Here is a 23,485-nt window from a genome sequence, read left to right as displayed (position 1 = left end):
CTGGAAACCCCCAACTGCGAGGGAGGGTGCCAGGTGGCTCCCTGGCTGGTTGCCCAACAGGCTGTCCTCTCTCTCCCTCGGGTCCTTGAAGCTGAGCTCAACACCATTGCGCCCATCATCTCCAACTTCTTCCTATGCTCCTACGCCCTCATCAACTTCAGCTGTTTCCACGCCTCCATCACCAACTCACCCGGTAAGCAGCCTCCTCAACCCCTCTGTGGGGGGAGGCACCTGGGGCTGGGGCATGGGTGGGGGAGTGGAAGGCATGGGTGCAGGTGGGCAGACCAAGGTCACCTCCCAAGTTGAAACTGATTCAAGGAAACATTGAAATCATCATCATAATAGCCATCCTTTCTCAACCACTGACAATGTACACTGAACATGGATTCATACAGTTTTCAGGTGCAGAGATTTTTCTAGTGCCTTCCACCACCGATTTTACAGGAGTCAGGAGTCTGACTCCCCAGGAAAGGAAGAGAATGGCCCAAAGTCACAGGCAGGGTTGCTGTAGGTTTCATACTGCACAGCTCTCTGGGTGCCACCCATATACGTCATTCATTTCTATGTGTATCCTGATAACCTTCTAGCGGATGGCAGTAAAGAGTCTCAAGAAAGCCTTTTTCTGATTATCCCCAAATCCCCAGTGGGCTGGTCACCAGGGCACCTTTGCCTTGGACAAGGTGCCGTGGTGCCCCACAGTTGTGCCATGGGGCAGCTGTCAGTAGCGGCGGGCCTGGCACGGCCCAGTGGCATGGAGCCCCGCAGAACCACATCCTTCCTCGCCCTCTCACCCCCTTGGCTCCCTGAGAGGAGCAGGTGCTGTTGCTGACGTGTGGCCATATTTGGCCAGAGCCGGATGCCTCCTCCTTGGTGTAGCTTGACGTGGCTGAGTGCCAGCCGAGGCAAGCATGCGGTGCTCCCCAGAGCCTCCAGGCCCAGCCCCAGGAGACCCGGGTGGTGGCCACAGGCTGGGACCCTGGCTCTGGGCACTGCTGGCATTGCCACCCAGGCCCTACCCAGCAGCACGGGCCCAGGGGAAAGCTCGAGTGTGACCGTGTCCCCTGCCCAGGGTGGAGACCCTCGTTCCGATACTACAGCAAGTGGACAGCGCTGTTCGGGGCGGTCATTTCCGTGGTCATCATGTTCCTTCTCACCTGGTGGGCAGCCCTCATCGCCATCGGCGTCGTTCTCTTCCTCTTGCTCTACGTGATCTACAAGAAGCCAGGTGTGCGGTCCAGGCTGCCCAGGGGCTCGGGTGCCCCTTCTCCCTCTGAGGGCGCCAAGCACGCCATCCTGCCCTTCAGCCCAGCTAGAGGGCTTGCATCAGGCTCTGTGCTCCCAAGGGCCCTGCTCTGACCCTCCAGCCTCGTCCCTGCCCGTGGGGGGAGAAGCCTATGGGAAATGGGTCCACTTAGACTCCACGTTTCTAGTTCTGGACCACCCCCACCGGCACCCAGGACCCGGGAATTACCTGCCCAGGTCCATCCTTTTGAAATGGATGGCCTGCTGGTGTGCACGCCTGGGGCTGAGGGGCGGCCGACCAAAGTGTCCACATGCACGTGAGCAAGGAACTGGGGACAGGATGCAAAAATCCAGGAAAGCTGGGGCACCTGGGTGGCTCAGTCGGTTAAACGTCTGACTTCGGCTCAGGTCATTATCTTGCGGTTCGTGGGTCTGAGCCCCGTGTCGGGCTCTGTGCTGACTGCCAGCTCAGAGCCTGGAGCCTGCTTCAGAGTCTCTATCTCCCTCTCTCTCTGACCCTCCCCTGCTCACGCTGTCTGTCTCTCTCTCTCTTTAATAAAACATTAAAAAAATATTTTTTAAAAAAATCCAGGAAAGCCTAGAATTCTAAATTTGAACTGGCTTTCCAGGTCACTGTCTGCTAGTCAAGGGAGGAGAATGCTTTGTAGACTTTAACACTATGAAGTATCACGTTTAAATGCGTAGCCAGAGGATATGAGCAAACATCAGGAAGAGATCTGTAGGCTGTCCGCCCACCAGCCAGCCCAGCCCCCACTGTGCTTGATTCCTAAAGAAGGTCAACAGTCCTGCCCTTGGCTCGTCTGGTTTCTCCCAGGGATTTTTAATCTTGTGCTCACCCCTCATGCTCAGAGGTGAACTGGGGCTCTTCGGTACAGGCCGGCTCCTACAACCTGGCCCTGAGCTACTCGGTGGGCCTCAACGAGGTGGAGGATCACATCAAGAACTACCGGTGAGCACAGCCGTGTCCCAGGCCAAGCCTGTCACCTGCCCCAGGGCGGGACCCAGGGTGGGCGCGGTCCTTGCTCAGAGAGGGGACAGAGGTGGAGGAGAAGCACCCTGCTGTGGGGAGACCAGGCTGACATTGCTCAATGGGGACCTAGCAAGTCCAGTGACCTCTCTGTACCTCAGTTTCCGCAGCGGAATACACTGCTCTTCGAAATGCAAAGGGCTGTGTAAGGGCGATCGGGTGTCGCCATCCCTGTCACGGTCATCCGTCAGGCTGACTATGACAAACCTCTCCTTAGTGACAATTGTGTGTCCAGGACCCCTTCCCGCCAGACTGTAATGCTAACAGTCAGCTGTAAGTGTTCACATTGCGTTGCTGCACCAAGTGCCTTCGCCATCTCATCACAACCATCTGGGGCATATGAAATTACTCACCCCAGTCACTGATGAGAATACTGACGCACAGAGAAATTAAGTAACTGGCCTGAGGTCACACAGCTGGTGAGTGACCAATTTTGGCTCCAGTTTAGTCTGGTAGTGGCCCTTGACCGGAGGCCGAGTCTCCTGCCCACGTGACACGGGGACCCTGTAAGAGCTGTGCCTCCCCACTCCCAGTCTTTATACTTGCCAGCACCTGCGTTTGCACCCAGATCCCTGTGGGCTCATGCCCTTTTCCCTTCCCCTCCTCAGCCCCCAGTGCCTAGTGCTCACGGGGCCCCCCAACTTCCGCCCGGCCCTGGTCGACTTTGTGGGCACCTTCACCCGGAACCTCAGCCTGATGGTCTGTGGCCACGTGCTCATTGTGAGTGGCCCCTCTAGGTGGGCGGGGCCGTACCCTTGGAGGAGCCCCGGGGCATGAAGTCCACAGATGGAAGGGGGGCAGGCAGTGTGGGGGGCGGTGGGGGATGGAGGGGCTGCGGAGCAAGCAGAGCCCACCGGACCCTGCTGTGGGCCTGGTTCCGTCCCCTCCCCTGTCCCAGTCACCAGCTTCTCCCCACTGCCCTGCCTCTTGCCTGTTCCCTCCATCTTCCTTCCCCCACCCGCTCCCTCCCTCCTCCTTATTCCCTGTCCTAACTCCATAGGGGAAAATGGGTACCTCAGGGTGCGGCTGAGCCCATGAGGCAGCCTCCAGGGAGGAGGGGAGCTGAGTCTCATTCAGGCCAGAGGGTGAAGACAGGCAGCCCCTGAGGTCACCTGGCCCCACCACCTGCAGGGACCCCGAAAACAGAGGATGCCTGAGCTCCGGCTCATCGCCAATGGGCACACCAAGTGGCTGAACAAGAGGAAGATCAAGGCCTTCTACTCAGATGTCATTGCGGAGGACCTCCGCAGCGGCGTACAGATTCTCATGCAGGTGCCACGAGCTTGGTGGGACAGCTGGAAAGCAGGTGTCCTAAGGGGCTAGTTGAAGCTCCTCTTGTTGCAGCAGGGGTCCCCACCTTCTTTGCCTTTCCAGATATGCTAATTCGGGGCACTTTCTCAGGGTGCCCAGGGCCTGGGGGAAACTGACCTGGAAGTCGGTGGGGATGGTGGGAGCTTGAGCAGTTCTTGTTTTTCTTTTCTTTTTTTTCCTTTTCTTTTTTTGTAGTTTATTTATTTTTGAGGCAGAAAGAGACAGAGCATGAGCGGGGGAAGGGCAGCAAGAGAGGGAGACACAGAATCGGAATCAGGGTCCAGGCTCTGAGCTAGCTGTCAGCACAGAACCCGACGTGGGGCTCAAACCCACCAACCGTGAGATCATGACCTGAGCTGAAGTCAGACGCTTAACCGACTGAGCAACCCAGGCGCCCCTTGTTTTTCTTTTTTAATATAATTTACAGACAGCAAAGTGAAAAAAATATTAAGTGCATAGACTGATAAATGTTTATAGCCACTGCTCAGATCAAGTTCTGGAATGTTCTACCAGGCAATTCATTTTACTTCGTAGGTTTCTCATCTGTAAAATGGGATAAAATAACAATTGTTAATTCTGAGTCAACATATGGGAGTCCTTTCCAATAATTCTAAATATTTCTCAAGGAGTGCCTGGGTGGCTCAGTCAGTTAAGCATCAGACTTTGGGTCGGTTCATGATCTCATGGTGGTTCGTGGGTTAGAGCCCCGCGTCAGGCTCTATGCTGACAGCTCGGAGCCTGGAGTCTGCTTCAGATTCTGTGTCTCCCTCTCTCTCTTCCCCTCCTCTGCTCACATTCTGTGTCTATCTCTCTCTCAAAAATAAATAAACAGTAATTATTTTTTAATAGTTCTCAAGATTTTTTACCATAGGGAGGTATGAAAATATTTTGAGAGTAGATAGAAGTGATGGCTGGACAACATTCTGAATATCCTAAATTCCACCCAATTATACACCATTTAAAATAGCTAATTCTGTGTTATGTGAATTTCACATCAAAAAAAATTTTTTTAACATTTTTAAACACTAAAAAAAGAAATACAAAAGATGTGTGGCTAAGATAGCCTGGGGATACTCTAAAGCTTGACATCCAAATTAAAGTCTCTCATTATGAGAAATAATCTGCTAGAGAAGCAGGAACTAGAATAATCCAGAGCTAACGGGATGGTCCGGTGAGGTCATCGTAGCTTCTGGTTGTGGCTTCTCCTTTCTTACGGGTGTGTCCAGGCGGGTAAGACCCTGAACGCAGCGTGGAGTTCCTGAGCCCTCTCCACCTGGCAGAGAGGGCAGCTGGGGCTGGGAGAGCCCCACTCTCGAACAGAGCCACGGCGGGCATGAGGCCTGGTCCCTCACCTCACACCCCCCCTCCCCCCGCAGGCCACAGGTCTCGGGAGAATGAGGCCCAACATTCTGGTGGTTGGGTTCAAGAAGAACTGGCAGTCGGCGCACCCGGCCACAGTGGAGGACTACATTGGCATCCTGCAGTGAGTGAGGGCACGAGGTGGGCAGGGCCCGGGCGCTGCTGACGTGGGCCTTGGGAAGCAGTGGGTGTTAGAAGAAGCCGGTTCAAAGCTCAGGAAGACACAGACCCACTGAGGGCTCGCCGCCCGACACCAAGATGGGCAGGGAGGGGACCGGCCGGGTGTGGGACGACGGGGAGCAGGCCAGAGTGAGCCGCTGTCCCTTGGCTCCAGCCCGCTGTGCCCAGACAGAAATGTGGGCCCGAGACCCATTGTTGCCAGGCCTTCTGGTTTTTCAGAGAAGTTGCAAATGTGGGGTTTTATGTGAAAACTTTGTGCCCACCTGTGGGCGACAGCAGGCCTCCTAGGAGAGGCGACCATGTGGGGACTCCCTGGGGATTTCAGGGTGAACTCCAAACCCTTTCTCCTTCGCCTCTTGCTGTGCATCGGCCAGCAGACGCCTGCCTGGGCTGTTTTTCTGTGTGGATGTGGCGTAGGGAGGCAGGGTGTAGGAGCATTTCCAGAAAGGAGGCTGAGGGCCGGGAGCCTGGAACCTGTTTCCAGGTGTGCTGTGAGCCGGCTGCCTGACCCCGAGCTGTGCCCCTCAGCCTCTGACACAGTCACGGGAGGTGGTGGACTGTCTGTTCTCCAGCACACACACACACACACACACACACACACACACACACCCCCGCTTTGGCGCTCCAAGACCCCAAAATGCTGGGGCCTGAGAAGCCCCTGTCCCAGAGATGTGTAACTAAAACAACCCATGGGGACAATGCTTAACTCATCAGATCAAGGCCTACTGGTGGTCTCCGGGGCCCTCTGTCAACCAGACAGTAAATATACTTCTGGGGTAGGAGTCTTCCAGACATTCCATAAAGACAAGCTTTTGCTGCCTTCCTGAGCTAGGCCGTTCCAGTGAGTGTCCCTGCCCTCAGGGTTCTGTCTCGGCCATTTGACTCCAAACCCGGCCGGCCACTTCCTTAGCATGCAATGGTGGGCAAGTTACTCCCCCAAACTCAAGTCTTGCATCTATAAAATGGGGCCAGTGATTCCCATGCCCACCTCTGTTGGCAGGTTGTGTAGACTATCTAAATGTGTCAGGAGGACAGGGCCTGCCTCGGAGACCAGCCTGACTCATTTCCCTCTGAGTACAGGGCTCACAGCATCCACAGTGCCACAGACCATAGAGCCAGAGGGGTCCTGGGGGACTCTCCTGTTCTGCTTGCGTGTGACAGAGATGGGGAGACGGGCCCGGAGAGAAGGAAGGCATGGTGGGAGGCAAGGCCAACTCTAGATATCTGGTCTCCTGGGAACTGTGGGCTGGGGGCTGTGGGCTGGGAGGAGCCTGATTGCACATCTTCTCCTCCCAGCGATGCTTTCGATTTCAACTACGGTGTGTGTGTCATGAGGATGCGTGAAGGGCTCAACATCTCGGAAGTGATGCAGGCACACAGTGAGTACACGACCCACATGCTGGGCCTGCCTGTCAAAACCCAGAACAGGATCCAAGAAAGTTCTAGAACCCGATTTTTTTAAGTGGTAGAGGGAAGAGAGGGGGGAATTAGTAAGGAATAAATCTCATAGATTCATAAAAAGTTACCTTTTGATGGCCTCTTAGAACTCATCAGGTTTCCACAGGAAGAACCTGAGGCCCAGAAAGGGGAAGTGATCAGTTCAAGGTCACACGTCCAGCTGCGATCAGAAACAAGACTGGAACTCAGGACTCCCCAATCACTAATAGAGTTTTTGCGACCAGATGAGTTCAAGAGGAGCTAATAGGGAAAAGAGGGGGAGAAAGGAGAATCCCCACATAAAGAGACCAGAATATGAAAACACTGATGAAGGCCCCAGAGACTGGACATCTCCATGACTGTCTTTGGAGCACTGAGCAGGGATGTGTGTTACATTTAGTCCCACAGGAATCTGCAGACCCTGAATTAATCACATGGACAGGGCTGAAAGAAATAATATATAGTCTAGAAAACAAATGGGGGCGGCACAGGGGAACTAAAGGGTGCGGACGCTACCTTTCGGGCAGGTGGGGCCCGGGTCATGATGATCTACATCACCCTGTGTAGACAGCATGCCCGGCACCCCGCAGCTGGGCAAGGAACACTGATGCAACCAGAATGTACAGAGCGCAGCCAGCTCCTGACAGATGCTGTGCCCAGCGCTAGGGGCACCACAGGGAACAAAACAAAGTCTGCCCCTGGGAAGCTGATGTTCCCACCGCAAGTGCGGTGGACCCACAAGTCATTTTAGACGGTGACGCCGACTCAGGGCACGTGGTCAGAAAGGCCACTCGGAGGAGGAGGACTTTTGCCTAGAAGAGGGGATGCTGTGAGGGCTCCTGGCTCAGGGGCAGGGGCCAGTTGGTGGAAGGTGAGGAGTCAGGACTTTCTTTCTAGTTTAAGGGAGAGCCTGGAAGAGGAGGAGCCGCGAAGGGCCATGGGCGAGGAGCGCCTGGGGACAGAGCTGCCCTCTCTCTTGCAGTTAACCCGGTGTTTGACCCAGTGTTTGACCCAGCAGAGGACAGCAAAGAAGCCAGCACCAGCGGGGCCAGGCCATCTGTCTCAGGCACACGTCAGTCCCCACCCACTCAGAGGCTCAAGGCACTCTCACCTCATGGGGCAGCTAGTGGTGGACCAAGAGGGAAGCCGGTCAAGGACAGGGGTTGGGTAACTGGGGGCCGGAGCAGTAACCGGGCTTGGGCAGTATTCGACATCACAGCCCTCCTCGGAAATTCAGTATCCTGACCTTGTGGGAACCCACCGGCTGTCTCTGTGGCCTATGTCTGACCCCTCCAATGGCACCTGGCCACTCTCAGATGTCACAGGCAGGGAGGAGGAGAGTAGGCGTCTCCTTCAGTCCTTTCCCACTGATGCTCTGGGAGGAAGGGGAACAGAGCTGGGGCTGGGGGCACCCTGTGGGCATTTGTGAGTGGCACAGGGGCTGTTTAAGAGAATGGTCCCTGCTCTCCGGTGCCCACCAGAATCCTGGGAGGGAGGCTCTAGGAGCAAGGGAGGGCCGTGTCCCAGCACTGCGTGTCTGGGACCCCTGCTCCTGGTCCGCCTGCCTGAGAATCGGGTATGAGAGTCCCACTGTGAGAAGAGTCGTTGGTGGTAATCTGGGCCAGTCCTCGCCATGCACATCCTGAGCAGGGTGCTTCTGGCCGCTGTGTGCGCGGCCTGGGGGACAGCAAGCCCGCCTTACAGGGCGGCTGGCTCTGTTTTCAGACGGACGCAGGCTTTTTTGACTGCGCACTGCTCTGAGGTGACCTGGCCCTCTGCTCCCGCAGTGGACCCCGAGGCCCTGGTACGGGAGGAGCAGGCCAGCACCATCTTCCAGTCTGAGCAGGGCAAGAAGACCATAGACATCTACTGGCTCTTTGATGACGGAGGTCGGTACCCCCCGGACACCAGCTCTCCTCAAGCCTATCTTCCCTCTATGGCCTACCCTTCCTGGCCACTCTGGGCAAGGCTCCTGGAGAGACCTTGCAAAGGGGCCCAGCAAAGGGGAATAGGGGACTTCGGGCCCACCTCTGGGCTTGGGGGAACCTGACCGGGCCCCTCTCTTGGCCCCCAGATTTTCAGCTGTAAAATGGAGCATTTTGTAGGAGGAGCCGAGGTTGGCATGAGATGGAATGTTCAGATGAGATGGGCCTTAGGGACCACTGGCACCTGCCATAATTGGGCTGGTATGCAGAAACATGGTAGGAATGTTCTTCTGTCCCCAAAGAAATATACCCTTTCCCACACAGACAGAAGCTATTTCCACTCCAGTAGTATGTATCTCATTGATGAAAGCTGATGGAGAGAGAACGCTTACACTTGCTTGACACTAAGAGCTTTCTGTGGGCTAACCTAATGCCATCCCTAGGTAGGAACTAGTATGAGATGCCTTCACAAATAAGGAAGTTGAGGCATAGAGTGGTGACGTAATTTGTCCAGGGTTAGGCAGTGATAAATGAGAGTTGGTCTTCAGCCTTATATGGACAGATGGCAAGGAAGGATGAGGGTTCCCATCCACGGGTCAAATCTTTCATCTTCAAAAAATGCCAGCAATCCAGATTTTCATGTGAAAAGCCCCCAATTATTATAAACATTTTTTAATGTTTATTTATTTTTGAGACAGAGAGAGACAGAGTGCAAGCGAGAGAGGGGCAGAGAGAGAGGGAGACACGGAATCTGAAGCAGGCTCCAGGCTCTGAGCTGTGAGCACAGAGCCCAACGTGGGGTTCAAAACATGAACCATGTGATTGTGACCTGAGCTGAGGTCTGACGCTTAACCGACTGAGCCAGCCAGGCACCCTGAAAAACCCCCAACTATTAAATGTCAGCGCACTTATTTAAAAACATCATGCAGATGATAAAGGATGAAATCATGCCATTTGCAGCAGCGTGGATGGAACTGGAAGGTATTATGCTGAGTTAAATAACTCAGTCAGAGAAAGACAGGTATTATGTTTTCACTCATATGTGGATTTTGAAAACCTTAACAGAAGACCATGGGGAAAGGGAAGGGGGAAAAATAGTTAACAAACAGAGAGGGAGGGAGGCAAACCGTAAGAGACTCTTAAACACAGAGAACAGACTGAGGGTTGATGGGAGTGTGGGGGGGAGGGGAAACGATTGATGAGCATTGAGGAGGGCACTTGTTGGGATGAGCACTGGGTGTCGTATGTAAGCAATGAAATGAACCACGGGAATCTACCCCAAAAACCAAGAGCACACTTTTCACACTGTATGTTAGCCAATTTGACAATAATTTGTATTAAAAAATAAATAAATATGTCACACAGGCCAAATGAACCCCAGCCCACAGAGCCCTGTGTGCCACTCTGGTTTAGTCTAGCACCCTCATTATACAGATGGGTAAACTGAGGTCCAGAGAGCAGAAGAGGTTTGCCAGTGGCAGAGCAGGGTGGGAACCCAGAGGGTATTCTATCCTGAGAGCAATTCCCTCTTGATTTACGGGGACCCTCCTTGCCAGGCCTCACCCTCCTCATCCCCTATCTCCTCGGCCGCAAGAAGAGATGGAGCAAATGCAGGATCCGCGTGTTCGTGGGGGGACAGATCAACAGGATGGACCAGGAGAGAAAGGCGTAAGTGGAGGTCGCTGGTCCAGCGCCATCCCAGCTCTCCCCAGGTGTGCCCCACCCCTGCTTCCCCGCACCTGTACCACTGCCCCAAGTAGACTCAGCTCTCTCTGGGTCACAGCAGTGGTGAGTGAGCTCTGAGCAGGGGCAGGCTTCGGTGTCCTGTCCCCCCTTTAATAAGTCGTAGGCGCCCTAACTCCAGCCATGCCAGGGAGGAGTGTTGCGTTTTAAAACCACCAACTCTGCTCAAGGAGCATGGAGAGATCTGTATGAAAGGAAGCATGGAGAAGGGCCCCCCTGCTGAGAAATGAGGTGGGGCTGAGGGTCCTTTAGGGCGACATCCCCCCAAGCTTGGGATGCTGTCCCTGGTGAGATAGGAGGTGACATTAGTGGCCAGGAGAGGGGCAGCACATCTTACTGAATTTCTTGGTGAGAAGTGACGTTTAATTCCTCCAACTGTGTGGCTCATTCCACAGGAGAAGGGCTCTCTGCTGGGGAACCCATCTAATCTGTCTCAGCGACAAAGGACAGGCCTGGCTGGGGCGGGGGCTGGGCAGGGTGGGGAGTGGGGGGGGCGGGTTGGCTGGCAAGGGCAGCCAGCCAGAATTTAGCCTCGGTGGTTTGTTGGGTTTATTGATCACCTCTTTCCGGCAAGGGATGCTAGTTTTCTTTTGAACATTGCCATTTGACGTTTCCTTTTAAGATGCGGCTACGTCAGAATGTGAGTTGATTTAAGTTGAAAAGGAAGTCAGCGGTAAGGCAGGTAAACAGGTGTGCAGTCAGGCCCGTGGGGCCACGGTTGTTTTAGAGCAAGAGCAAAGTCAGGTGAGGTGAAAGGTTGTAGGATGGAAGACCGCTGGATGGGGCAGACAGGTTGGCAACGATGCGCGGCTTGCTCAAGGGCATACAATTAATTAGCAAAGAGAAGAAACTCTGCCCAGCCTCTGGTGCCCTCTGCAACCATCCCAGCCACGATGCCCCAGGGTCGGGGCTCTGTGGCCTGTGCCACCCTGGCCCTACACCAGGACCACGTGCCCGTGACACTTCTCAGTCGCCCCTCGTGCGAGTTAAGGGCGGCCAGCAATCCCATCTCCTTGTCTTCGCCTGTCCTCGCCCCTGCTGAGAGCTCCTATACCGAAAGGCCCTTCTCCGCGGTGCCGAGGAGACCGTTGCTTGCAAAGGGCAGAATCTAGCTTCTCTGTCATTTCCAGAAGACAAAGAAGCCAGGAAGGGCTTTGCCGGCCCAGCTGCTCATTCCAGCCCCGAATGGAAGTTGGGCTCAGCGGGTTTCACTGAGCTCAAGACCATGGCACCGGGGGGTCATGGATGTCCGGGAAGGTTGTGGAATATTCTCTGCCTCCCGACTTTCGCTCCACCAGGCCAAGCCCTCTTCCCCCCTCCTTGCGACCCCGAGGCCAGGCTTGCGCTGTCTCCTGCCACCCCCACACTGCACACCAACGCATCTGCCCACAGCTCTGCCTTCCTAACTTCATTCCCAAGTTCAGGGACCAGCAGCAGCCTGATCCTTAAGGTTTATTCCCCCCCCCCCACTTCCCCCCCAGCTAGCCACTCATCGCTCCCTCTTCACCTCCTGCACCCCCATGCTCTCGCTCATTTGGACTTCCCACCCCCATGCATTCAAACCCTGCTAGTGGGTTCTGGAATATCCCCAAAGCCCTGTCCCGTCCAGGGATTCTGATGCAGTGGGTGGGCTAGAGCCAAGTCAGGTGTACTATTTAGAAAGCTCCAGTGTGGACAACACACCCCCTTATAATAATCTTCTGCACTGTCTAGCTAGCTTGCTACCTCCTCTGTGAAGCCCTCCCTGACTGCCACAAACCATAGCTGGCGTCTCCTCCCCTGTTGCATGCGAAGCCAGTGCTATGTGGCTTGTTACCCCTGGTTCTGCACTTAGTTCATGTGTGGTATCTCCGTTGCCTTAGCCCACCCTGTAATTTCCTGTGGTTTACGTTCCCGTCCCCTAGACCCTTGCTTCTCAAAGTGCAGTCTGTGGAGCAGCAGCATCACATCACCTGGGGGCTTGTCAGAATGCAGATCCCCGGGGCCCACCCCGCACCAGATGAACTGGATGGACTCTGTATTGTGACAAGGCCCCCAGCAGATGTATAGACAGAGTAAAACGTAAGGGGCGCTAGTACCGAGATGGCCACCAGATACTTGGGGAAATCCTGCTCCATTACTTTTCCATGTTGCTTGTCCTCATCTGACCTACTTTATCAGTATTTGGCTCTTGTCCTGAATGCAAACTCGCTGAGCACAGGGTTTGATCTGCTGGACTCACTGCTAGATCCTTAGAGGACACCCAAGATAAACCTTAGAGGACACTGAATGGAAGAATGCATGTTTAAAACTCTCCATCTTCCAGAATCATTTCTCTGTTGAGCAAGTTCCGGCTGGGATTCCACGAAGTTCACGTCCTTCCCGACATCAACCAGAAGCCGCGGGCTGAGCAGTAAGTTCTCTGTGGTGACTTACTTCCCAGGCAGAAGGACCAGCCGTGTGCCCCCCGATGCCTGTGCATGTTGCCCCTTGGTGTCTGGTGAGCCACGGGCAGGCAGCCACCTAGACAGGGCTCAGGGGGAGCAAGAGGAAGGGTAGGAGTTTGCAGCCGCTTCTTTTCTTGCCAGTGTTTCTTTGTCTGCCTATCAGAGCCCCGGGCTTTGCCAGAAAACCAGCGGGGCCGGAGGACAGTGAACGTTCACGTTTGTGCTTTTCTTAGAGCAAGTGTTGATACGCTGGAGCACATCCTGCTGTCTTGCCACTTGAGGGGAGGCAGGTGTTTCCATCCTCAAGGGACCCCACCCCCACCCACCCGAGGACCTGCAGGGGCCTGCGGGGCGATGTCTGGCTTCACACTTCCCACCGCTTGCTACTCATAAATGTCTAAATTTTCTCCAACACCCTGAATGTTTTCATAAAGCAGTGCTTCTCAAGCCTTGGCCTGTGTCAGAATCACATGGCTTATAACAACTCAGCTTGCTGGGCCCCCTTCCCTGCCCCGCCCCAAGATTCTGAGTCAGCAGATCTGGGTTGGGGCCCAAGGACCTGCATTGCTAATAAGCTCTCGGGTGCTGGGCTAGGCACCCCGCTTTGAGAACCACTGTCTTAAAGACAGTCCCGAGTCGATATTCAAAAATGCTGGATTAGGGGCGCCTGGGTGGCTCAGTCATTTAAGCGTCCGGCTTTGCTCAGGTCATGATCTCGCAGTTAGTAAGTTCGAGCCCCATGTTGGGCTCTGTGCTGACAGCTCAGAGCCTGGAGCCTGCTTCAGATTCTGTGTCTCCCTCTCTCTCTACCCATCCCCTGCTCCTGCTCTGTCTCAAAAATAAATAAATTACTAAAAACCATTTTTTTAAATGCTGGATTGATGGCTTCTGCCTACTCTTGGCTTCTGAGCTCTAGACCTTGAACTTTTCGTGAGGTCTCAGCTCCACTAATTTAAGTTCCTGAGAAAGGAACTATGACTGGCCTAGCTCACCCCTTCTTGCCAAGCCAAGGTAGAGGTTGCTGCAAAGCCTATTTCTTGGCTACCTTTGCTCCAGTTGGCCATGGGCAGGGTTGGCAAAGTCACTGCCCAGAAGCACATAGCTGGAGGGCAGGAGCCATGGCAGAGGCATATCCCAGAACTGGAGGTGCAAAGGTCCTGAGGCAGAAACATGGCAGCTACAGCCCCGATGTTATTTATATGAACACATTGGTGCTTAGAGTGGGGCAAATGTTGAATGATCTGGGCTACAAGCTCTTCTCCCCTCTCCCCACCCCTGCAACAGCAAGTACACAGACTTTAAGCAAACCCCGTGTGAACTTGTCGCTAAGCTCAATGGTGGGGTCAGAAGGGATTATTTACTTGCTCTGTGATTCAGATTCATGTTCTGAAACTAAGACATTTATAATAGGGTTTGCTTTCTGTAAATCAATCTAATTGAGGTTTCCCAGCACTCCACCTCCTTAGTGTAAAGTAAGGTCCATCCAACCTCTTACTTCTCCCTAATGTTCCCCATTACCTAGAGAGGGAAGAAAATCAAAACGAGAAGAAAGGAGCTAGTCAGCGGTGATGGGTATATGGGCCCCTACCGCATGTTGGGGCAGAGGTGAGTAATCACAACTCCGGCTGCCAGGGTTGACTGCGGCCCAAGGGCAGGCTAGAGGAAGTCGAGAGCCATCAGAACACTGCAGAGATGGGCCAGCACCCACGAGACAATGCCATCTCTGTTGGCAAAGCCTTGAGGAAGACCTTGAGCAGAGACACCGGGGAATACGTTCCAGGAGGGAGGAGACTGAGAGCAAAAGCATGCAGACCCCATCCAGCAGCCCTGGTCTTTAAACACCCCCCCTCCCCCACCTTTAGCCCCTCTCTGCCTCCACTTCCTGGCCACTGTCTCCTCTTTGCACAGCCAAACTTCTCTAAAGAGATTTATGCTCTCCGTGGCCACTTCTTCACGGAATTCACCCTCGCCCACGTCATCGCTGACCTCCACACCACCTCGTCCACAGAGCCCATTTCTGTCCTCCTCCTCCTCTGCCTCGCCACGGCATCTGACACAGCGATCCTTCCTGAAGCAGTTCTTCTGGCTTCGGAGGCATCACCCTTGACAGGATGCCGCCTGCTTTAGGGATCCTTCTTTCCAGTGTTAATTGCTGCTTATTCCTCCTTTACCTGACTTAAACTTGTCTGCATCCTTCGGATTGGGCCCTAGACATTTTTTTCTCTTGCCTCTGTTCCCTGTATAAGCTCATCCACCCACATGGCTTCAGGTGGCTTCATCTAAATGCTGACCAGTCCAAAGTTCCATTTTGAATAATGTTAAGTCACAGAACAGCCTCCAGCAGCTTGCCATCTCTGAGCAGGTAACGAAGGAAGGCTTTCCTGATCTGGGCCCCCTGCTTTCCACTGCACTCACCTTGCTCTGGCCATGCTGGCTCCTTTGCTGCTCCTCAAACAGACCAAACACACTGCTGCCTCAGGGCCTTTGCACCTTCAGTTCTGTGTGCTTCAGCACCCGCTGTGCTTCAGCCTGTGAAGAGCTGGCTTCAGAATGACAGGCATCTTTCAGCTTCAGGGAGACCTTCCCCGCCCCGAATAGTCCCTGTCCTGGTACTCAATTTGCACCTTCAGGAAACTTCCCCTCTATATTGGCATATTGATTGCCCAGCTGACTGTGGGCTCCGTAGATAGTGGGTGTTGTGGCTTGTTCCCTGGCATGTAGCACAAAGCCTGGCACAGGGTAGTGCTCAGGAGAAGCCCGGGAACCGGTTGAGTGGGTGGAGGTGGATCCCAAGGTGGTTGCTGTGGACGGCTTGCGGAAGGCTGGTTGAATGCCAGGCCCAGGTTCAGGGCTGATTTCTACGCGGAAGCTGCTTTGATGTAAACCGCAGTGGCAGAATGAGCTCAGCCTACAATATGTGAGCTTTTGACACCCTTCTCCATTTCCCTGGGGGACTCAGTTCCCATGGAAACTGGGCCATCTCACCTGGCCTCCCCTTCTCTCTCTGTCCCCAGCACCAAGCGGTTTGAGGACATGATTGCACCCTTCCGCCTGAATGACGGCTTCAAGGATGAGGCTGCTGTCACCGAGATGAGGCGGGACTGCCCTTGGAAGATCTCAGATGAGGAGATTAACAAGAACAAAGTCAAGGTACCAGAGACAGAAGGGCCTTGTGGGGGTCGGGAGGGAGAGACAGAGGGGTCAAGGCCCTCCTCTGGGTCAGGGCCATGTGCCTTACCTGTCCTGATCTTTCTTTTTTTTTCTTTCTTTTTTAAGTTTATTTATTTATTTATTTATTTTGAGAGACAGCAGTGAGTGAGTGGGAGAGGGGAGAGAGAGAGAGAGAGAGAGAGAATCCCAAGCAGGCTCTGTACTGTCAGCATGCAGCCCAACATGGGGCTAGAACCGACGAATTGTGAGATCATGACCCGAGCCAATATCAAGAGTCTGATGCTTAACCCACTGAGCCACCCAGGCGCCCCTGTTCTGAACTCTCTTAATCCTCTTCTTGACCCTTCCCTGCCACCACGCCCCAGACTCTGGGGTATCCTCAAGCCAAGGTGCTCAGTAGCCCAGTTGGCGAACTCAGAACCATTCTTGGCATGGGAGCCTGGTCCTCCTGCCCGTTTGAGTCCCCCCGGCCATGGCAATGACTGGCCGGAGCTCTCCCTCTCCTTTCTATGGCTGCTGGGAGGAATTCCTGAGACAGGTGCCAAAGGTCAAGGTAGACCTTGTGCTTTGGGCCAAAAGAGCTGCCTGATGGCTCTCCTTAGCCTCGGACCCCTTCCCACATGCAGCGTAGAGTCATGGGTGCCCCTTGCCCAGACAGCATCTTCCAGACTCTTTCAAGGCCTAAGGGAAAGTGGTGGCTGCCGGGACCACTTGCAGTGGGAAGAGCTGCGGCGGCGGCGGCGGGCGCGGGGGGGGGACTAGGAATCGCAGTTCTGCTCCCTGTGTGCTCTGGGTCAGTGGTCCCCCCGCCCCCACTTTGCCCCTCAGAGGACATGTGGCAAATCTGGGACACTTTTGGTTGTTCCCAGTGGAGGATGGGATTGCTGCTGTCACTTAGCGAGTAGAGGCCTGGGATGCTGGTAACCAGCCTACCACCCACAGGGCAGTTCCCGCTAGGAAGAATTACTCGCCACAGAGGTCACTCGTCAGGGTCTGGAGTCCGGGATCTCAGTGAACTCACTTCCCCCATAGTTTTCCATTCTGTGGGGTGCCCTCCCACGATCAGACTCGTGAGTGTCAATCATTTCTGAACACTCTGGAGACAGGTCTGGGGGTGGGAGGGAGCCTCCCAACCCAACCTCAGTAAGCTTTGGGGAATTGTGATCTGTCACAGCCCTGAGGCCCTGCCCCGGAGGGCCCACGGCTCCTTGGGAAATGCTGGAGAAAGTACAGTGTCCCAAGGAGGCTCTGGCCTGGCCCGATACGGAGATGGAGGTGGCAGCTTCCACTTCTGCTCCGACTCGACCTTATCAAGAGCCTTCTGCATGTCAGGACCTCGGCTTGGTGCTTTTGCATGGGTTACGGCTCTCACCGCTGCCCAAATTCCCCTGGGGAGGGGGTTATCCCACCCATTTTGCAGTGAAGACAGTGAAGCTCGGGGAGCCCACGTGCCTTGCCCGGGTTCCCTGTGCTGTGAGCTCTCAGGGCCAAGATGTGGACCCAGCTCCCTCCACACCACAGAAGGTCGCTCCCCCAGTGATGCCCCCGGTCACGGTAATAAGGTCCGGCAAGGAAAAGCCACGGAGGGCTTCTCAGGGTGAACTTGGCAGGCAGTGACTCCAAGGGTCCCCTTCCATCTCGGAGGAGAGAGAGCCTGTAAGAGCTTCGGGGGAACAACTCGTGCATCTGGCGTGAATGTTAAAAGAGGCCCGTGGGCTTGGCGGGGCCCTTTCCCGAGGATGTAGGCAGTGACCACGTGGCTTGTCTTCGCTCTAGTCCCTTCGGCAGGTGAGGCTGAATGAGATCCTGCTGGACTCCTCCCAGGATGCGGCTCTGGTGGTCATGTAAGTAGCCCCCGGTGGGAGGGGGGGCCTGTCGCAGAGGCCCGAGGCGTCCGCTCTGGGTAGGGATCCAGGAGATGCCTACCCCCTGTGAGGCGGAAGGGCCCGAAGCTCCAGTAAACACACAGCCCGGGGGGCTCCTTAGCACGTGGCTGGGCCTGCGTCCGCTGCGTCCCCCTGGCCTGACAGTCAGCTGGCAGAGGTCCAGGGTCTCACACATCCCAGGCCTCGCCGACTTCCCTGAGCACGGTTTTCCCTCGTTTGCCACCTTTTCCTGCCAAACAGCTTGGCAAAGGAGGCCCAGCCAGTTCCAGAAGAAAATAATTTCCTGGTTGCGAGGGCATCACCCAGCCTTTCTTGGCCGTTGGCCACCCCCGACTGATGTTGGTGCCAGGCCTGGGCAGCAGAAGTAGAGGCTCGCCGTTCCAGGCTCCGTGCCTGTCAGACCCTCCGGCTTCCGTTGCTGCTGCCTGTGTCCGTTACGAGCCACTTCTGAGTATGTGCAAGGCGAGGTGAAAGGCGGCAGTGGCGCAGAAGGGCTCAGGGTGGCTCTGTTCTCTCAGAGGCCGGGAGGAAGAACACGGTTGGGTCAGCCCAGCTCTCCGAGCTCCCCGGGGAATGGGGTCTTCTGGCAACGCAGGTGGCTGGCCTGAGGGCTAGCCACCTGGGAAGCCTGCTGAGCCTGTTTCTTCATACCCTGAGGCCAGGAGCCAGCACGCTGTTTGCAGGCCCCAGTACAAAATGAAAATGCGGGGGCCCCCTTGTTCAAACATGCTTAAGGGTGGCAAGATGGTGGCAGCAGAGGGTGAAGCCCAGCATGGGACCTTCTAGGTGCACGGGCTGCGCACCCATGCGCTGGCTCTGCTGGAGCAGTGCTCCCTGGTCCTGGTAGGGAGATCATTTTTTTCGTACAAAGTGCTTCGTGTTTCTGTGATGTGCGAACTGTGTAAGAGAAAGACCTGGCTTTATCTGTGAGCCTCTGGCCAACACCCAGCAGAGAATGTTCCCAGGGCAAGGTTGGACTAGGCTGTGGACTGGGTCAGAGTGCACGAGACCGGGAATGGCTGCAATCTGGGGTGACTCCCCGGAGCTTTCTTTGGGTGTGGTACCTGTTGTGTGTGAAACCACCTCTTCATGAGTGCCACCTGCTCTCAGAGAAGCAGGATTGATTGATTGACTTTTTCAATGTTTACTTACCTATTTTGAGAGAGAGAGAGCTCATGAGCAGGGGAGGGGCAGAAAGAGAGGAGAGAGAATCTCAAGCGGGCTCCGCACTGTCAGCACGGAGCCCAATGCGGGGCTCAAACTCAGGAACCATGAGATCACGACCTGAGCTGAAACCAAGAGTCAGAGGCTTAACAGACTCAGCCACCCAGGTGCCCCTGAGAAGCAGGGTTTTTTTGCATTTTGTCTCTGCTGTCATTAGCTCATTGCGCGGCCTTGAACAAGTAGTCCTTCTCTGTTTCTCGGTCTCCCTCATTATAGAGAAGAGTTAAACCTAATTATTTCAAGGTTATCCTTCACTCTAACATGCTGTGATTTCTTTTTATTTTTTAATGTTTTATTTATTTCTGAGAGAGAGAGACACTGTGAGCAGGGGAGGGTCAGCGAGAGAGTGATACACAGAATCCGAAACAGGCTCCAGGCTCTGAGCTAGCTGTCAGCACAGAGTCCGACATGGGGCTTGAACCCATGAACAGTGAGATCATGACCTGAGCCAAAGTCAGACGCTTAACCGACTGAGTCACCCAGGCGCCCCATAACATGCTGTGATTCCTAAGTTTATTTGCCACTAAAATGAGTCCGTCTCTCAAGCCATAAGAGGAGAAATTTCATCCTGGGAGATGAGCTCCTGCTGATACCTCTTCCCTCCCCCTCCCCCATCCCCTGGACCTCAGAGGGAAAGCCAGACCCCCCACCCTCACCCACCGTTGTGGGATTAGCCAATACAAATAATCAACGGTCCAGTCACCTTAAAAAGATGCCTGCGCATGCTGTCCTATCCCATGGGACCAGCTACATCTGCTGCATGAGGGGCCTCGCCCATTGGGCCACCTTCACTGGGAGGGCACATCAGCCACGCCTCTGCACTGCCTGTCTCCACCCCAGAGACACGCCCACCAGTGTTCCTACAAGTTCAGCCAGGGTTACTTCCATCAGAGCCACCAGGCACTGTGGAAAACGGCCAATTCCTCGGTTCCCTCAGATCAGGGTCTGGGGCGCATTTGAGGAAACTGCATTCCCCAGAAATTCTGAGGACGGAAAAGAACCCTCCCAGGCCTAGATGAAAAGATAAAATTGCATTTTTCAGCATCTTGAAGAGCGCACTTGGACCCTTTTCTAGAGCAGGTTTGGGGCAGAACTTGGTGTTTGCTCTGTACCCATCAGCAGTTTCTCTGGTTAACAGCCCGCGTTTGAGGTCCACTTAACCTGCGCATCTGATCAACCAGCCTTATAAGATGATAAGCCAGCCCATAACCTTTGCCAAGATGAACATCTATCTCTGGTCCCACTTTTGGGTTTCAACCCCTCTTTTTTCAGTAAAGACACCGTCCTCAAAGGCAATAATAATCGTCAACATTGCATCTCATTGATCGAGCTTCTGGGCCACACTCGGGCATCCGACCTTAGTAATTTTCGCTGCGCTGTGAGGTGATTCGTCTCCCCGCCCCAGCTGTGAAGTGGGGATTGTGTTCTGAAGCCTTGGCTCCAGGTCTGAACAAAAGGCTCCTTTATTCTGGAACATCGTTATCTCTGAAGATTAACAGCTTAAAGCGCACACACCCTGGCAACAGGAGTGACAAGCCTGGGGGTGGAGCGCAAAGGGAGTCCGTCCCTCGGACCGGAGGACAGGCGGACAGGCTGGTGAAGAGGACCTGGCGCTGAAGCTTGAAAGGCCATAGCAGGACTGAGGGGTGTCCCCTGCCCCTGGTAACACAGCCACCTGTGTTGAGATTTCGGATTTCAGTGCCTGAGAATAACGTGGGAGTTCCCAGAGAGTTTTTCAACGTAACCGAAACTGCAGCCCAACTGTTAAGTCAGAAAAGTTGGGTTTCGATCTCTCCGCTTCCCTTCCCCTGAGAGTCACCGGACACAGACACGCCCTGAGGGGACATCGATGATTGAAATACCCCTGTTCCCGTCGCCTTTCCCACTCCTAGGGAACTTGCTTTTTTTTTTTTTTTTTTAATGTTTATTTTTGAGAGAGAGAGAGAAAGAGACAAAATCTGAAGCAGGCTCCAGGCAGTCGGAGCAGAGCCTGACATGGGGCTCGAACCCACAAACCACAAGATCATGATCTGAACCAAAGTCAGATGGTTAACCGACCTAGCCACCCAGGCACCCCTAGGGAACTTGCTTTTTAAAGGATGGTAGAAGTGGTCCCAAAGGAGGCTTTGNAGAGAGAAAGAGACAAAATCTGAAGCAGGCTCCAGGCAGTCGGAGCAGAGTCTGACATGGGGCTCGAACCCACAAACCACAAGATCATGATCTGAACCAAAGTCAGATGGTTAACTGACCTAGCCACCCAGGCACCCCTAGGGAACTTGCTTTTTAAAGGATGGTAGAAGTGGTCCCAAAGGAGGCTTTGAGGATGGACTTTTAAAAAAAGGGACAGCTGACTGGCCTTTTCATCAGAGGTGAGAGTTGCAGTGAGCAGGGGCAGCTGGCGGGGGAGGGGGAGGGAGAGAATCCCAAACTGTGGTTGGAGCCCCAGCTCTGCCACGCATCAGGTCCTTCCTTTCCGGCCGCTAAGTAGCAGTGAGTGTGACATCAGCGGCTGGCGTCAGGAGGTGCTTGCCGTGTGCCGGGCATTGCGTGGCTCCGTTCGTGTGCTTTGTCCTGTTTAGAGCTTGCAAACATCCTGTGAGGGAGGTTGGTGTGTCCTCACCTTAGGGTAGTGAGCCACCTGCCAAAGCCACGTGGCTGAGAAGGGGCAGAGCCACGCTCACAGCTTCCCGGCTGCTGGCGCCTCCCGTGCTCTGCAGCCCAGAGTAGCTCAGCTTCTTCCTTTCTGCTCGGGTGCCCCCAGCTAGGGAGAAGGGAGGTACTGAAGGCCCTGCCCAGCCCCCGGGGTTCTGTTGCCGTTCAGATGAAATAATGTCTGGGATGTACTGTAGGAAAGCAGACAGACTATAATGTGCAGCCCCACAAAAGATGCCCGTGTTTCAAGTTCATGTAACACCCGCTGGGCCTGTGAGATACTGCGCCTTCTCCTAGAGCCAAGAGCAGGGCAGCTGCGGTCACCCTGAAGTATTTTTGGAATCTTAAGATGGTGGGAAAGTCACTCTCTGAAATAGCCATAATTATGTAGCCAAACAGCCACCCCAGGGCACCTCGTTATTTGCACAACATCGCACTGGGGACAAGGGGCTGTCCCAGGGCAATGGGGGCAGGCCTCACATACATGGCCGGAGGCAGGACAAGATATGCAGCTGAAATATGTGAACGTATCACATTGTTGTGGCCATGGGCTGGCGTGATTCGAGGGGCCTGAGGGGGTGCGATGACCCACTCGACAGCCCAGCTGTACCAGACTGGGAAAGGATAGTGAGCGGCACAGACAACGAATTAAAAGAGGTTTTGGAGAGTGGGAAGGGCTGTGAGGACAATGAGACAGGGTGCCATGATAAGGAGAGACAGTGGCCTGCTCTGGAAGGCAGCAATGCTAACACTAATGGCTGTGTCACCAACGCCCCGCACAGGCCTGCTCTGAAGAAGGTGATCGGAGAAGGAGGTGTGCATAAGCCAAAGCCTCAGTGACCTGAAGGAGCCAGCCAGGTGGAGGGCTGGAGGCGCTGCCTTCTGGGTGGAGAGAACATCACCTGCAAAGGCCCTGGGGCAGGAGCAAGCTTGTCATTTTTCCCCCCCAGGAATGGAGAGAAAGCCATTGCATCTGTTAGGGGTGTGAGCAAGGCCCAGGGTGGGAAGAGGTGAGGTTGTGGAGATTGGTGGAAACCAGACGGTGTGAGTCTTACTGGCCATGGCTTTGTTTGCACAAGCTTTGTGGCTAAAGGTACATTTGGAGTCGAGCTTTTAAGAACGGGAGATCATTCTTAGGGTGGCTAGGAAGAAGGAGCAGTGAAGGACTCAATAAACAGAGTGGTTATTCAGAAAGCAAACCCTGAGCTGGGCGGGCTGTGTGGGTAAGGCCTCCTGGTAATTTTTCACCTGCTGCTTCTTCCTGCCTTGCAGCACCTTGCCTATTGGGAGGAAAGGGAAGTGCCCGAGCTCACTGTACATGGCCTGGTTGGAGACGCTGTCCCAGGACCTCAGACCTCCGGTCATCTTGATCCGAGGAAACCAGGAAAACGTGCTCACCTTTTACTGCCAGTAACTCCAGGCATGGCCACACTGCCCGAAGCTGAGAGCGCCTGGGACATCCGCCTGTCAGTGGGGACAAGACTCGGGTCCTGTTGTACTTGAACTGGTAGCATCTGATGATCTGACGGAAGAAGCTGGTAGATGTCCGGACTTGGGCTAGACCCCACTCCCATCGGAGGCATCCTCTGGGCTTTGTTTTTACAGGCTAGAGAAGTAGCAGATGAAGTGGTGTGGAAAATTCTCTGGTGGTTGTATATTCCTTTTAAGTTTTCTTTTGATCTTGATTACAACGAATTAAGATTTCAGTCTTTGATTTATCTGCAAATGTGAGTCGGAGTGCTGAGTGTGAATCTGACAGTTTCTAGATCTTCCCTAGGGGTGCTCCCTCAGCGTACCTCCCTCCTCCCACAGCCAGGAGGATGGATGCCCCCCTACAGCCCTTCCAAGGGTGAATCGCAGGGCCATTTGAGCCTCCATGAT

General features: G+C 54.5%; 1 protein-coding gene across 3 annotated transcripts in view; it reads left to right on the top strand.

Annotated features, from left to right (window-relative positions):
* The window catches only part of SLC12A3 (solute carrier family 12 member 3), a 36,587-nt gene extending 13,289 nt beyond the window's left edge, over positions 1–23,298 (top strand). For 2 of the 3 annotated variants that reach the window (XM_039232584.1, XM_039232583.1), the window contains exons 13-26: positions 92–193; positions 1,070–1,225; positions 2,113–2,212; positions 2,899–3,010; positions 3,422–3,562; positions 4,978–5,084; positions 6,437–6,519; positions 7,560–7,649; positions 8,365–8,466; positions 10,059–10,170; positions 12,551–12,637; positions 15,686–15,821; positions 17,619–17,686; positions 22,877–23,298. In XM_039232584.1, the coding sequence (XP_039088515.1) occupies positions 92–193; positions 1,070–1,225; positions 2,113–2,212; positions 2,899–3,010; positions 3,422–3,562; positions 4,978–5,084; positions 6,437–6,519; positions 7,560–7,649; positions 8,365–8,466; positions 10,059–10,170; positions 12,551–12,637; positions 15,686–15,821; positions 17,619–17,686; positions 22,877–23,018 (1,538 nt within the window). In that variant the 3' untranslated portion in view covers positions 23,019–23,298. Of the gene's footprint in view, positions 1–91; positions 194–1,069; positions 1,226–2,112; positions 2,213–2,898; positions 3,011–3,421; positions 3,563–4,977; positions 5,085–6,436; positions 6,520–7,559; positions 7,650–8,362; positions 8,467–10,058; positions 10,171–12,550; positions 12,638–15,685; positions 15,822–17,618; positions 17,687–22,876 lie in introns of all 3 variants that reach the window. The other variant, XM_039232585.1, reaches the window with a different exon arrangement.
* Positions 23,299–23,485: the final 187 nt, after the last annotated feature.

This window comes from Hyaena hyaena, unplaced genomic scaffold (genome assembly GCF_003009895.1).
Source record: "Hyaena hyaena isolate Hyena2069 unplaced genomic scaffold, ASM300989v1 scaffold_68, whole genome shotgun sequence".
Lineage (NCBI taxonomy): Eukaryota > Metazoa > Chordata > Mammalia > Carnivora > Hyaenidae > Hyaena > Hyaena hyaena.
This window is presented reverse-complemented; position numbering and strand designations above follow the sequence as displayed.